At 31.1% G+C, this 13,187-nt stretch overlaps 1 protein-coding gene across 4 annotated transcripts in view; it reads left to right on the plus strand.

The window, feature by feature from the left end:
* The window catches only part of Slc25A46a (Solute carrier family 25 member 46a), a 100,689-nt gene that overhangs the window by 48,084 nt on the left and 39,418 nt on the right, over positions 1-13,187 (plus strand). For 2 of the 4 annotated variants that reach the window (XM_075382273.1, XM_075382274.1), the window contains exons 7-8: positions 5,704-5,838; positions 7,866-8,015. The exons of 1 other annotated variant lie outside the window; for it this stretch is intronic. In XM_075382273.1, coding sequence (XP_075238388.1) covers positions 5,704-5,838; positions 7,866-8,015 — 285 coding nt within the window. The remainder of the gene's footprint in view (positions 1-5,703; positions 5,839-7,865; positions 8,016-13,187) is intronic. One more of the 4 variants, XM_075382275.1, reaches the window with a different exon arrangement.

A 13,187-nucleotide genomic window follows, 5' to 3' on the forward strand; every position in this document is an offset into this window, starting at 1 on the left:
TAAAATCAACAAAACAGAGAGCACTACTTATTTTCACATTGGATCTAGACTGATGTGCTTTCTTTGGGGCATGGAGATGCAATGTCATAGATGTAAATAGAGTTTTTGTCTCCCGTTATGATAATTTACATGAATGTTTCAATCGTCATTGGCATGTTCAAAAAGTTGCCAACAAACATCCACCTGATTTTTTTTTTCTTCTGTTCGGTCTTCAAACAAGGAACAAACTTTGTTGCATCTTGATGCATGTTCAATTTTTCAGTCAAATTTCATGACATGACCAATTGAGATGCTAACCTCTTTTGCAAGTTCTTTGTCATTCAGTTGGTGATTTGCACACACCAGATCATGGATTTTCATTACATGGATGTCATCAGTTGAAGTTGAAGGTCTTCCTGGTTGAGGGTCATCTTCAGTTGACCGATGGGGTGAATCCATGTAAAAGTGAGCCTGACCACAAAAAAATAAAAATGTTATAAGATAAAAAGAGTGTTTTTTTTATTTTTGTTGTTTATGAGCTATATTTAATTGTCCTGACAAGTATTATTAATTAAATTTTAATATTATCTTGTGGTGTTCAAATGTTATGAATCGTTCTAGGAGTAGTGTCACATATTTTATAGTTTGCAACAACTTTACATTTTTTATCAGCTTACTTCAGACAGCTGATTCTTTGCTTAGTTGAAACAGCAAGTTTAGTAATATTGAAAACTTTAGTAACATAAATAAATAAACTTTAATAAAATAAATAGTGTATAGAAATTGCAGGTATCAGTGTCACACCCGTGACAGCAAAAGCCAATAAAGTGAATTATATCTCCATTGCATAAAAATCTTTTTATTATCCCAGTTTATATAAAATAATACCAGCAATTTCATACATTTACAGAATATTTTTACACTAGCCTAAGCCTGATTTTTGTTAGATTTTTCTTTGCATAATGAGGATTCTTGAGAATAGAAATAGAAATCTGAATCCAGGTACATAATAATTTTCGGTGACACGGTATATCTTACCATATAAGAATTGTATCATGAAGTAAGTCATTTCAGTCTTTTCTGAAATGTTATTAACTGATTATGTACTTTTTAGAGAAAATGAGTTCTACAGTCTGGATGAGGAAGATACGGCAAAAGTTTAAGGAAGATGAAGAAAGAAGAAAAGAGCGTTTAGAAAAGGGACAAGAAAAGAAGAGAGAAGATAAAGGAAATTAATTCTAGTAGTACCAGGAAGTTAAAACTAAAGCATTTAAAGGATGCAGAAAGACAAAGAAGATATAGGCAAAAAAAGAAGAAAAAGCTAGAAATGAAGCAAGAAACTAGCTCCATATCCTTGTCCACAGTCAGTAGGTAAGGCTGTAACAAAGGTGTTATGGTCATTACCACACAGTCCTGGGAAAAAGTTAGCAGTAATAAGAAAGCTGTTATGTGATACACCTGAAAGTCAAAAAAGATCTTTTTGAGGAGAAAGTGCTCAATGAAGACTGACTTCCTTGAATGAAACCACTCATTTGTCAGCATCTTTAATTTCAGTTTCATTACTGAAGCCCTAAACAAAGTGGTTGCAACCTTTTCCCCAAGCAGTGGAGAATTACTAAGAGCTGTGTGTTGTGACATTTTGCTTGAAAAATGCATGACTGGTACATACCAGAATCAACACATGTTGATTCTTGTATCTGTGATATTAATGTCTTGCTTCTCTCTGAATGTGATCTCTATTCAACCATTACTTGGAAACAGTGGGGTGAATGTAACAATCATCCAAAACTCTTGGAATTTGAAGGTTCACTAGAGGATGCCATTCATGAGTTGAATGTCCAATTATCAAAATTCAAAGTTAATTCATATGTGAGAAAGATGCAAGCGATTTCATTTGAAGAGTATAAAACAAATACAGATGAGGACCATGTAACTCTGCAAATTGATGTTGCTGAAAATTATGTTGCAACCTATCAGGAGGTGATACATAGTGCACATTGGTTTCATACACAAGTAACATTATTTACATGCTGTGCCTGGATTAAGAATGAGACTCACTCTTGTAATTGTCAGTGACGATATGACACAAGACAAATGTTCTGTCTGGGTGTTCCTGAGGGAAATTATTACTCTGCTTAAGGAGTTCCAGCACTTCAGAAAATTAACTATGTTTTCAGATGGCTCCACAGCTCAATTTAAAATTAAATTCACACTAATCTGTACTTAATGCATTCTGATTTTGGTGTAGAAGGACAGTATCCACTGTCCTTCTTTGTCACATTGCATGAAAAGGGGGCAATAGATGGAATTGGTAGATGCATAAAGAGACGGGTGTGAAAGTAGGGAAATGCTGGAAAAGAGGTGGTGGGAAAATGTAAGGCCAATCCCAACTTTGCAGTCAAAGCACGTGTTTAAAGTGAATGACTGACTGTATTTGCTGAGCGAACTAGTAGCTCAAAAGTTGAGAGATGCCAAGTTTTCAAAAGCTAGATGGACATCTATACAGATTCAGATATTAGATCTCTAGATTTAGAATCTGGAACAGAACTGAATTCTAATGAAAGCTCAGATCATGGAGAGCTTAATGTGTTTGACACATGCAAATTAGAACTCTGTGACTTCATTCTGGTTGAATTTGCAGATAAAAGGTCAAAGAAATACTTTGTTGACCAAATTGAGGGAAAAGAAACTGATGATTATCAAATAAATTTCTTACGGAAGAAAAGAGATTCTTGGGTTTTCTTCTTTCCACAACAGGACAGCAGTATTGTGTTTGCAAGTAATATTGTTATGAAGCTACCCGAGTCATCATTAGCAGGTGGTCCATTAAGGGCTGCTTGCACTATAAAATAAAATTCTGTATGAATTTGTCTCAGTAGATTGATGTTTCTGTAGTTTTTTATTAGATCTGTGTTATATTTCACAAAAATAAATATAATTACATCTAATTAGTGATTTTTATTCATTTAATGAAAAAATATTAATTAATAACTTTCAGCAACTCCTGAAAATAATAAACATTGCTGTTAAAAGTCAGACAGTGTCACACCCCTGACAAAAATATGTCATACTCATGATTCAAAAGAACCTCTCTTATTTACAAAAAGGGACAGTTAGTATTCTTGCCGTGGAACATGGTCACTGTAGAATGACTTTTCACATTATTACCAGTTAACAGATTAAAATCCATTAAATTCACAGATTTTTAAAATAGTAAAAATACAAGTAGAGTGAGCTGTTCATTTTTTGTCACATCCATGACAAAACAGTGTATTTAGAACATCAGGACAATTTAAAAAGAATAACTTGAAAAACTTTAAGTGAATATATGCTGCTATATTTATACTATTGACCTCTCATGTTCTTCAAAATTCTGAATATTGTTAGGTATTTTTGTTTAATTCTAAAGAGAGCAAATCCTTGTGAAAAAGGCACACTCGTGACAATGGATTCACCCTGACTACCACTTTTAAATCATAAAAACCATTTGTAACATTGTATACGACGCTGAGCATCATCTTCGTAAGCTTGTTTGAAAAGTTGAAACCTTTCTGTGAACGTTCTTCCAGCTTTCACATAAAATTTTTCATTATATCATTGCTTCTGAAAAATGCACATTGTAAAAATCACTACTAACACTTTAACATGTTCATTCAAATAACAGTAACATGAAAACTAAACGAGATGTCAACAGTCCAAGAATTGTGATTACAGAGGAGGTTCTGTGGAACAAAATGCTACAAACTACATGTCACTAAATATGTGTATTGGTACGTAATTAAAAAAGTTTGGTTATTTTCTGAACAGACCGTGCATAATGTGTGGTGTGGTGATGAAATTATTATAAAAAGTTATAAAAAATTAGGTCATACTGCAAAACTTTCCCTAGTGCCCTTTGTATAACATAAAAAAGAGTTGTGCTAAATTTTTAGTAAAGAAGTAGTCTGAAAAACAAATGAGCACTCAAACCATTTATAAAAAAAAACTTTGCCTAAAATCTAAAGTAAAGTTTTTGCTTTTAGTAAATAGTTCTTGAATACTTTTTTGTTTCCTAGTGTGTTATTAGGAATTATAGTGTGTTATTTATGTGGTGCTATAGGAGAATGTTAAAAATCAGATGGGTGGATAAAGTGACAAATGAGGAGGTATTGCGGCAAATAGATGAAGAAAGAACCATCTGGAAAAATATAGTTAAAAGAAGAGACAGACTTATAGGCCACATACTAAGGCATCCTGGAATAGTCGCTTTAATTTTGGAAGGACAGGTAGAAGGGAAAAATTGTGTAGGCAGGCCACGTTTGGAATATGTAAAACAAATTGTTAGGGATGTAGGATGTAGAGGGTATACTGAAATGAAACGACTAGCACTAGATAGGGAATCTTGGAGAGCTGCATCAAACCAGTCAAGTGACTGAAGACAAAAAAAAAAAAAAAAGTGTGTTATTGAAATAAATGATTTTGAAGAAATAAGCGGAATCAATTCAGATATTTTGTGATTGTCTTTTTTTGCATGTTGAAATTGGAACCATCCTGTTATGCAGTTGGAATATGAGTATAACCGAATACTAAACTCATCTTGAAAATAATAATAATAATTCTTTATTCCATAATACATATAAACAAAAAGAATGTTTTTACAATATACAGTAACATATAACTATGATAACTGAAAAATATAAAATTAACATTAATAAACTAATTTACAAAATTTCTCTTAAGTTAATTAAAATCACAATATCCTTAATTTTGTTTTTAATTACTACTACATTTAAACTAATTTAATTAATTAAACATAGCATTAAATGAAGTTTCATTAAACAAATTTTAATTCTTAAAAATTAACATTAAATTCTTAGATTTGATCTAAACAAAAAAAAAAAAAACACAGTTTAAGAGACTAACAAAAAAACTTAGATTGATGCTTTATTATTTATTACCGTTTTTCGGAAATGGAATAGCTACACGGTTCTGTGCTTGTAGCCTGCCTGAATAAACACTATTATTACCCCTCATGTAACCTCCTCTAATATAGAAAATCCGCAAAACCCGATAAACATAAATATACCTTAATGGTATATTTATGTGAAAAGCTCACATAGAAGATGTAAGACAGACCAGTTCCCTTTGTAAAAGCAAGGGAGAAATACAGTCAGCTTGTAAAAATTTAAATAGATTGTATTGTGACTCAGTTATCTTTGGTTCACTGCCAGTAGAACTGGCTGTATTCCAAATCATATGATACTTTTGTGTTATGGCCATTCCATAAGTGACAAACATTGCATTCCTTTTGCCCAATCATGTTATCTTTAAAAATATGTTTAAAAAGCAACTCAAGTTTTCATTAGAGAAGTATGGCTTTCATCTGGACCTTCAAGAGAAAACCCCACTGTTGCTGTTCATCTGTGAATTATGACTTGTTGCTGAAAGATTACCAAAATTCTCATTTGCCTTCTTTGTGTATTAATTGTAGAAGTTCAGGACGGAATAGTATTCTACCTGATTACACATACTTTTGTTACATTTTAAATTTATTGAATATTTACAGTTAAGCTAAAACTAACATTTGGCATGTTTTTGTTATTTAGTGCAACCACTGTTTGTATTGCATACAGTAAGTACAAGTACTTGCATAAAGTAAAGATAAGTTATTGTTAAAGTAGATATCAGAATTAATCAAAAACTTATGAAATTAGTTCAGTTCATTAAAATTTTTTTTTATTATAGGAGACAGAATGCCCAGCCTTATTAGAGAGCTATGAGGCTTGTGGTGCAGTCTCTGGACAGGAAACAGATTCTCAAGGCAAGTCAACTGGCAGCCACCCCCTACCAGATAACTTCAAGGATGCACCTCCTCTACAGGTCCTTGACTCAGTTTATATTAATTAAATAAAATTGTCAGGCATTTTATTTATTGTAACCCAAAATCTGTTGTTATCTGCTTATATTTTGATTCCAAAATAGTTTTTAAAGTAATTAAGAAATTTGTCTAATTTATTCCTTTGATCATAATTCATAATAATTTGCTAAGCTTTGTAACAAAATAAAAGTAAATCTTCATTTGTCGTATAATTTTGTATATGTGTGTGCATGCATACCTGTGCATAAACACACAACTATAAATATGACTTTGAGGAAAATCTAAAGTAAAGTTTTTGCTTTTAGTAAATAGTTCTTGAATACTTTTTTGTTTTTGTTTCCTAGTGTGTTATTGAAATAAATGATTTCGAAGAAATAAGCAGAATCAATTTAGATATTTTGTGATTGTCTTTTTTGCATGTTGAAATTGGAACCATCCTGTTATACAGTTGGAATATGAGTATAACCGAATACTAAACTCATCTTGAAAATAATAATAATTCTTTATTCCATAATACATATACAAAAAAGAATGTTTTTACAACATACAGTAACGTATAACTATGATAAAGAAAAATATAAAATTAACATTAATAAACTAATTTACAACATTTTTCTTAAGTTAATTAAAATCACAATATCCTTAATTTTGTTTTTAATTACTACTACATTTAAACTAATTTAATTAATTAAACGTAGCATTAAATGAATTTTCATTAAAAAAAACTTTAATTCTTAGATTTGATCTAAACAAAAAAAACACAGTTTAAGAGACTTACAAAAAAACTTAGATTGATGCTTTATTATTTATTACCGTTAATTACTTTAAAAAAAAGTATATGTACTAAAGATAGGAAAATTATACATAATAGAACATTACCTTCAATGTTTACATGATTACTTAACGACTTATTTAACACTTACTTACTCATAACTTAATTATGATTATTCAATGACTAATAAATTAGTGTCACTCAATGAAAAATGAAAAATTTAGTTTGTTAATTAAAAAGAAATTGAATATCCTGCAATGTCAAAAGCCATAGTCTCAGCCTTTTGGAGAAGATTGGTAGAGAATTTGCGGATGTTATAGAAACTGGAAGTTTATTAAACAACTTTGGGGCACAATAAATGAAGAAGCGTTTATAAGCCTCGTTTTTCGGAAATGGAATAGCTACACGGTTCTGTGCTTGTAGCCTGCCTGAATAAACACTATTATTACCCCTCATGTAACCTCCTCTAATATAGAAAATCCGCAAAACCCGATAAACATAAATATACCTTAATGGTATATTTATGTGAAAAGCTCACATAGAAGATGTAAGACAGACCAGTTCCCTTTGTAAAAGCAAGGGAGAAATACAGTCAGCTTGTAAAAATTTAAATAGATTGTATTGTGACTCAGTTATCTTTGGTTCACTGCCTGTAGAACTGGGTGTATTCTAAATCATATGATACTTTTGTGTTATGGCCGTTCCATAAGTGACAAACATTGCATTCCTTTTGCCCAATCATGTTATCTTTAAAAATATGTTTAAAAAGCAACTAAAGTTTTCATTAGAGAAGTATGGTTTTCATCTGGACCTTCAAGAGAGCCCATTGGTGTGAGAAACCCCCCCCCCCCCACCATTGTTGCTTTTCATCTGTGAATTATGACTTGTTGCTGAAAGATTACCAAAATTCTCATTTGCCTTCTTTGTGTATTAATTGTAGAATTTCAGGACGGAATAGTATTCTACCTGATTACACATACTTTTGTTACATTTTAAATTTATTGAATATTTACAGTTAAGCTAAAACTAACATTTGGCACGTTTTTGTTATTTAGTGCAACCACTGTATGTATTATAATCTTGCTCATTCTAGTAAAAGATCTAGCATTCTATTATTGAACTTTATCAACAGAAAATGGTTTTTTAAAGACTATAGAGAGTATAAAGTAAAGATAAGTGATCGTTAAAGTAGATATCAGAATTAAACAAAAAACTTATGAAATTAGTTCTGTTCATTAAAATTTTTTTTTATTATAGAAGACAGAATACCCAGCCTTATTAGAGAGCTGTGAGGCTTGTGGTGCAGTCTCTGGACAGGAAACAGATTCCCAAGGCAGGTCAACTGGCAGCCGCCCCCTACCAGATATAGATATCGATATCTTCCAGGAATCATCACCTCCTCTACAGGTCCTTGACTCAGTTTATATTAATTAAATAAAATTGTCAGGCATTTTATTTATTGTAACTCAAAATCTGTTGTTATCTACTTATATTTTGATACCAAAATAGTTTTTAAAGTAATTAAGAAATTTTTCTAATTTATTCCTTTGATCATAATTCATAATAATTTGCTAAGCTTTGTAACAGAATAAAAGTAAATCTTCATTTGTCGAATAATTTTGTACATGTGTGTGCATGCATACCTGTGCATAAACACACACTTATAAATATGACTTGGGTTGTATTTTAAAGTTTCATTTTTAAAAACTACATGACAACAAGTGTACATTATAATTTGCTTTATGATTTCAGTCACTGAAAGCAGAATGTTTTTCATTAATCACTTCTCTCTTTCTTCAATTATTATCCTTTCATTACTGTAAAACTAGGTAAACATTCATTGATAATGATAACATTGTTACAGTGGTGTCTTTTCCGGTTTCAGCACATGTTCAATATTATTTTCTTTATAAAGTGGTAACAAGTTTTCTGTAATTTCAGAGAAAATGTTAAACTTTGTGATAAGATTCTTTTTAGAAATTTTATTTTTGGATCAGAAATTAGTTGTTTAAAATGAAATAAGTTAATCTCTTACCATAATAAGTAAAATTAAATATTTCTTACTGAATAATTCTTGACTTTAACCATTTCAAACACGGCATTTTGCCATTTTTGTGTGACATGAAGTAGCCTTATTAGTGAGTTTTGTTCAATTTTAATCAAGGTAACAAGATTATATTTCTCAATAATTTTTTTGAGTAATTGATACTGTAACGTGTTTATATGTAACAAAACAATTGTTTATAACTGCAAATAATTAATTTTTAAAGTAATTTCAATTCTTATTTCTATAATGAGTCATTCCACATCAAACCAATGAAAATAAATGCACTTCTCAGATTCATGTCTAGTAATTCAAATAAAATTTACAGGTTTTGTTCTACACATGAAGTGATGCAAAATAATATTTTTTCAGTCCAGTTTTTGTGTAGGACCCCGTAAAAAGTAAAAAATTACAAAAAGCAAGGTTTGGGTAATTCCTAAAAAATAAATTTCTCAACTCCTATGAGAGCTAGAGAGTTCAATTTGGTGTTATTTTAAAGCTCCTGGAATGGGCTTTCATATTATATGTCACATGGCAAGGTTTTGTGATATTAATAGTTCAAGGATACCAAAACCATTATTTGACCTTGAAAATATCAAAAAGTTTATTTTTTTAAATTTGAAAAAATATTTTTTTTCTTCCTATTATACTGTACATATGGTAAATATTTCATAATGGGATCATGTTAAAAAATAATTGTGTAATAATTAGGTACAGCAGAAAATTCCAATTGTTCCCCCATATGTGGCAATTGCTAATTGAGATTCAATCAATTAAATCCCTCCTCTTCCAGACTGGGTCACTTGTAGGGGCAGAAGAGTAGCATGTCATGACATGCACTTCCAGTGCCAGTAAAAGAATGTACATCATCATCAGGATGAATGTTCATCCTGTTGTGATAAGTAAAATAATATTCAGTCAGAATCATCTCTTGGAACAGAAGGTTCAGTGGTGTACCCAACAGGATAGTGATCATATCTATAAAGTGATGAAAAAAAATATTTTTTTTCAGATTTTTTAGTCGCTCTGTTAACTGAGCTTACCTTTCTCTACAGGTTTGGAATTTTATAACTAATTTATCACATTCTTGGACCATAACACAGTGACCAGAATGGAACCATCAACTTCTACAGCTTCAAGTAAAAGGTACTGCTAAAATCCATCTGAAAAGTCAAGCCATTATTCCTGGAAGATAAACCTGAGAAGTGTAAGCAAGAACTTGGCGCAAACATTTCCTTTACTTAAAGAAGGTTACAAAATTTGTGATATTTGCCACAACAGTTAGAAGTATCTGCTAAAAATAATGCTGAAGAATCTACTTCTGATGAAGAATTTCAACAATTAGATCCTCTGTGTTCCCCAGTAAAAAATGAAGCTCTAAATGCTCTGAACAAAAGTTTGATTGTTTTAAATGAATCGCCTATTCAAAAAAAATGACTATATGAAAGAAAATACCCTCAGGAAAAGCTTAAGAAAGCAGCAGTTGTGTTCAAAAGCAAAATATTGAACATGGATTCAGATTTGAACAAGATGCTATTCCTCTCTCCTCTGACTGTGAAATTATCAACCAATTGAAGGAAAGATTTAATACTACAGATGAAAAGAGCATCAGGATGGAAATATTGACAATGCTCCCTAAAAACTGGACTTTTAAATGACATTCAAGATGAATTTAGATTATCTGACTGCATTGCAAAGAAAGCCAAAAGCCTGGTTAAAGAAAAAGGTGCCATGTCATGTAATGATTCCTAAACCTGGTAGAACTGTAGATTTTGAAACAGCAGAAAAAGTAACTGATCTGTATGAGAGTGAGGAAATAAGTTGAATGATGTCTGGAGAAAAAGATTTTATTTCTCTTAAGATAAATGGAAGACGAGAGCATGTTCAGAAAAAATTAATTCTGTGTAATCTCCGTGAAGCTTTTGCATTGTTTAAACACAGGTATCCATTGCTGAAAATAGGATTTTCAAAGTTCTTTAAACTTGCCTAAGTACTGTGTTCTTGCAGGTGCAAATGGAACCCACAGTGTTTATGTATAAAATAGAACACACCAAAACGCAAAACTTATGGGTACGCATTGTAGAATGAAAGAACTGATAGAAGGTGATAGACCAGTTAAGTCTTACAAAGATATTATGATGTATCTTTAGTTTGTGCTAATCCAACTGAAGCTCCCTACTTTGGAAATTCCAAAAATTTCCTGGGTTTGAAGAAGTCAAGGGAAGGATTGAGGAAGCTTTTGAGCTCGACTGCATTGAAAACATCACCTACAAGTTGAAAAAAGTACATCTCTCAAGACATTAGTCAAACCTACTGAAGAATTCATCAGTTTACTTTTTAAAAAACTTCCGAAACTCTTCAACACTCATTTCTTACTAGTCAACAGTTCGGTTACCTCGCTCATCTGAAGCAGTATCTGAAAGAAGGTGATGAATATCTTGTAATCTGCTACTTCGCTGAAAACTATTCATTCATTCTCCAGGATGCAGCCCAAGGTTTCCACTGGAACAATGCACAGGTAACAGTTCACCCCGTCACAGTCTATTTCCAAGATACAACAACAAAAATATTGATGCATACATCTCTTGGAATAATTTCTGTTACACATGACACAGTAGCAGTGCACCTTTTTCAGAAAGTTTAATTGGTTTCATGCAGTCTCATATGACTGAGCAAATGGACACATTGAGTCAATATATTTCCATTACAGTACAATTCAACAGCATAAAGGAGAAAAAGAGGCGTTGAAGAGATGGACAGTGACAGCAAGAACTGTGATACCAGGTACTCAGAAACTCCACTCTTTTGTTCCACTGAACAAGAATCAGGTGCAAAAGAGGGTGTTTTCATTTTCTAACAACTCAACAGTAGCAGGCACAATAAATATTGAGGATGATCTTAAATTCACACGGTTCCTGATCTGTGCAGATATGATGGACACTGATGGTTGGTGTGTCTTCTAGAATCAAATGAGGAAAATCAATCAGTGAAGATGAAGTTCTTACATCCATATGGGCCTTCACCTTCCTTCCACTACCCAGACTTTGAGGATGTTCTTAATGTACATAGGAGTGATGTTATTTCAAAAGTGATCCAGAGGATAAATCCAACAGGAAGATCTCTCAAAGCAAGAAGTGGACAATGCTAACCAGAAGTTGTAAAAAGTGTAAATTATGTAATTCTTCTGTAAATATCTTTGGAACCTATATGAATTGCAGTTAAGTGCAGAGTATGTATAAGTTCATCATTTTATTTCACCATGATCACATTGCAATCCTATTATGAAATGTTTACCACATGTACAACACATCAGGAAACAAAAAATATTTTTTTTCAAATTTAAAAAAAAATACTTTTTGGATATATTCAAGGTCAAATAAATCAATTAATGTCACAAAATCTTGCCAAGTGATGTTTCACGTAAAAGCCCATTCCAAGAGCTTTAAAATGACACCAAATTGAGCTCTCTAGCTCTTATAGGAGCTGAGAAAATAATTTTTTGTAATTACCTGAACCCTGCTTTTTGAAATTTTTTCACTTTTTTATGGGGTCCTACACAAAAAACTGAGCAACTGAAAAATCTGAAGAAAAAATTTTTTCATCACATTACAGATATTATCGATCCTGTGAATTTTGTTGAAATTTGTGATGGTCAAGTTGTGAGGCTTGTTTATTTGACTTTGAATGACCTTAATGTTGATTGATGAATTCTGTAGGTTGGGACTGGTTATTAAATTTTTGTAATTGCAATCCCACATATTTTATTTTTTATAGTAGATGAGTCTGTTAAGACAAATTGAAATATTTTTATCATTATATATATTTTTGGTGTTATTACTGCAGTAAAATGTGTGAATTTATTGAGTTATAATAAAAAAAAAAACCTTTATAAAACAAAATGTAATTTTATTTAAAAATAAAGGTTTCATAATGGTGTAAAATTTTGTGTGTAGACACAAATTTTATTTAAATATTAAAATTTGGCTTTTATAGAGTTAAATGCTGTATGTACAAATATATATTTTATTTTGAAAGTAATTTAAGTGTTTTAAAGCTCATGAGTAATGGTGAAAACTTTTTAGAGAATTGATTAGTCAGAAAAATAACTCAATTGATATAGGTGCATATTAGAATTGAATTTATACTGAACTAACAGATTTTTAAATGTGTATGAGTGTGAGTGAGCAAGTGTGTATACATCCAGTTTTACATTAAATGTATAAAATATAAAATGCATTGAGTGTAATTGTTAAAATACCTAGTACATCCCTAGTTATACCTAGTAAAGAGGTCATCTAGAAAGTCGAATCCATTTTATAATAAAAAATCATTTACAGATTTTTTAACATTAACATAAACTAACAATAAGTAATTTTTATACAGTCATTATGTATATTTAAGCACTTGTACTGTCCAAAGAGTTTTTGTATTTAGATATTGATGTATAACTTAATCCTCTCTTACATCACATTCAATTTGACATGTTTTGTCTTTTTTATCTTTGTTTTTATTTTATGTTCATAATAGTAGTGTCA

Source organism: Lycorma delicatula, chromosome 1 (assembly GCF_047948215.1).
Source record: "Lycorma delicatula isolate Av1 chromosome 1, ASM4794821v1, whole genome shotgun sequence".
In the NCBI taxonomy this organism is placed as follows: Eukaryota; Metazoa; Arthropoda; class Insecta; order Hemiptera; family Fulgoridae; genus Lycorma; species Lycorma delicatula.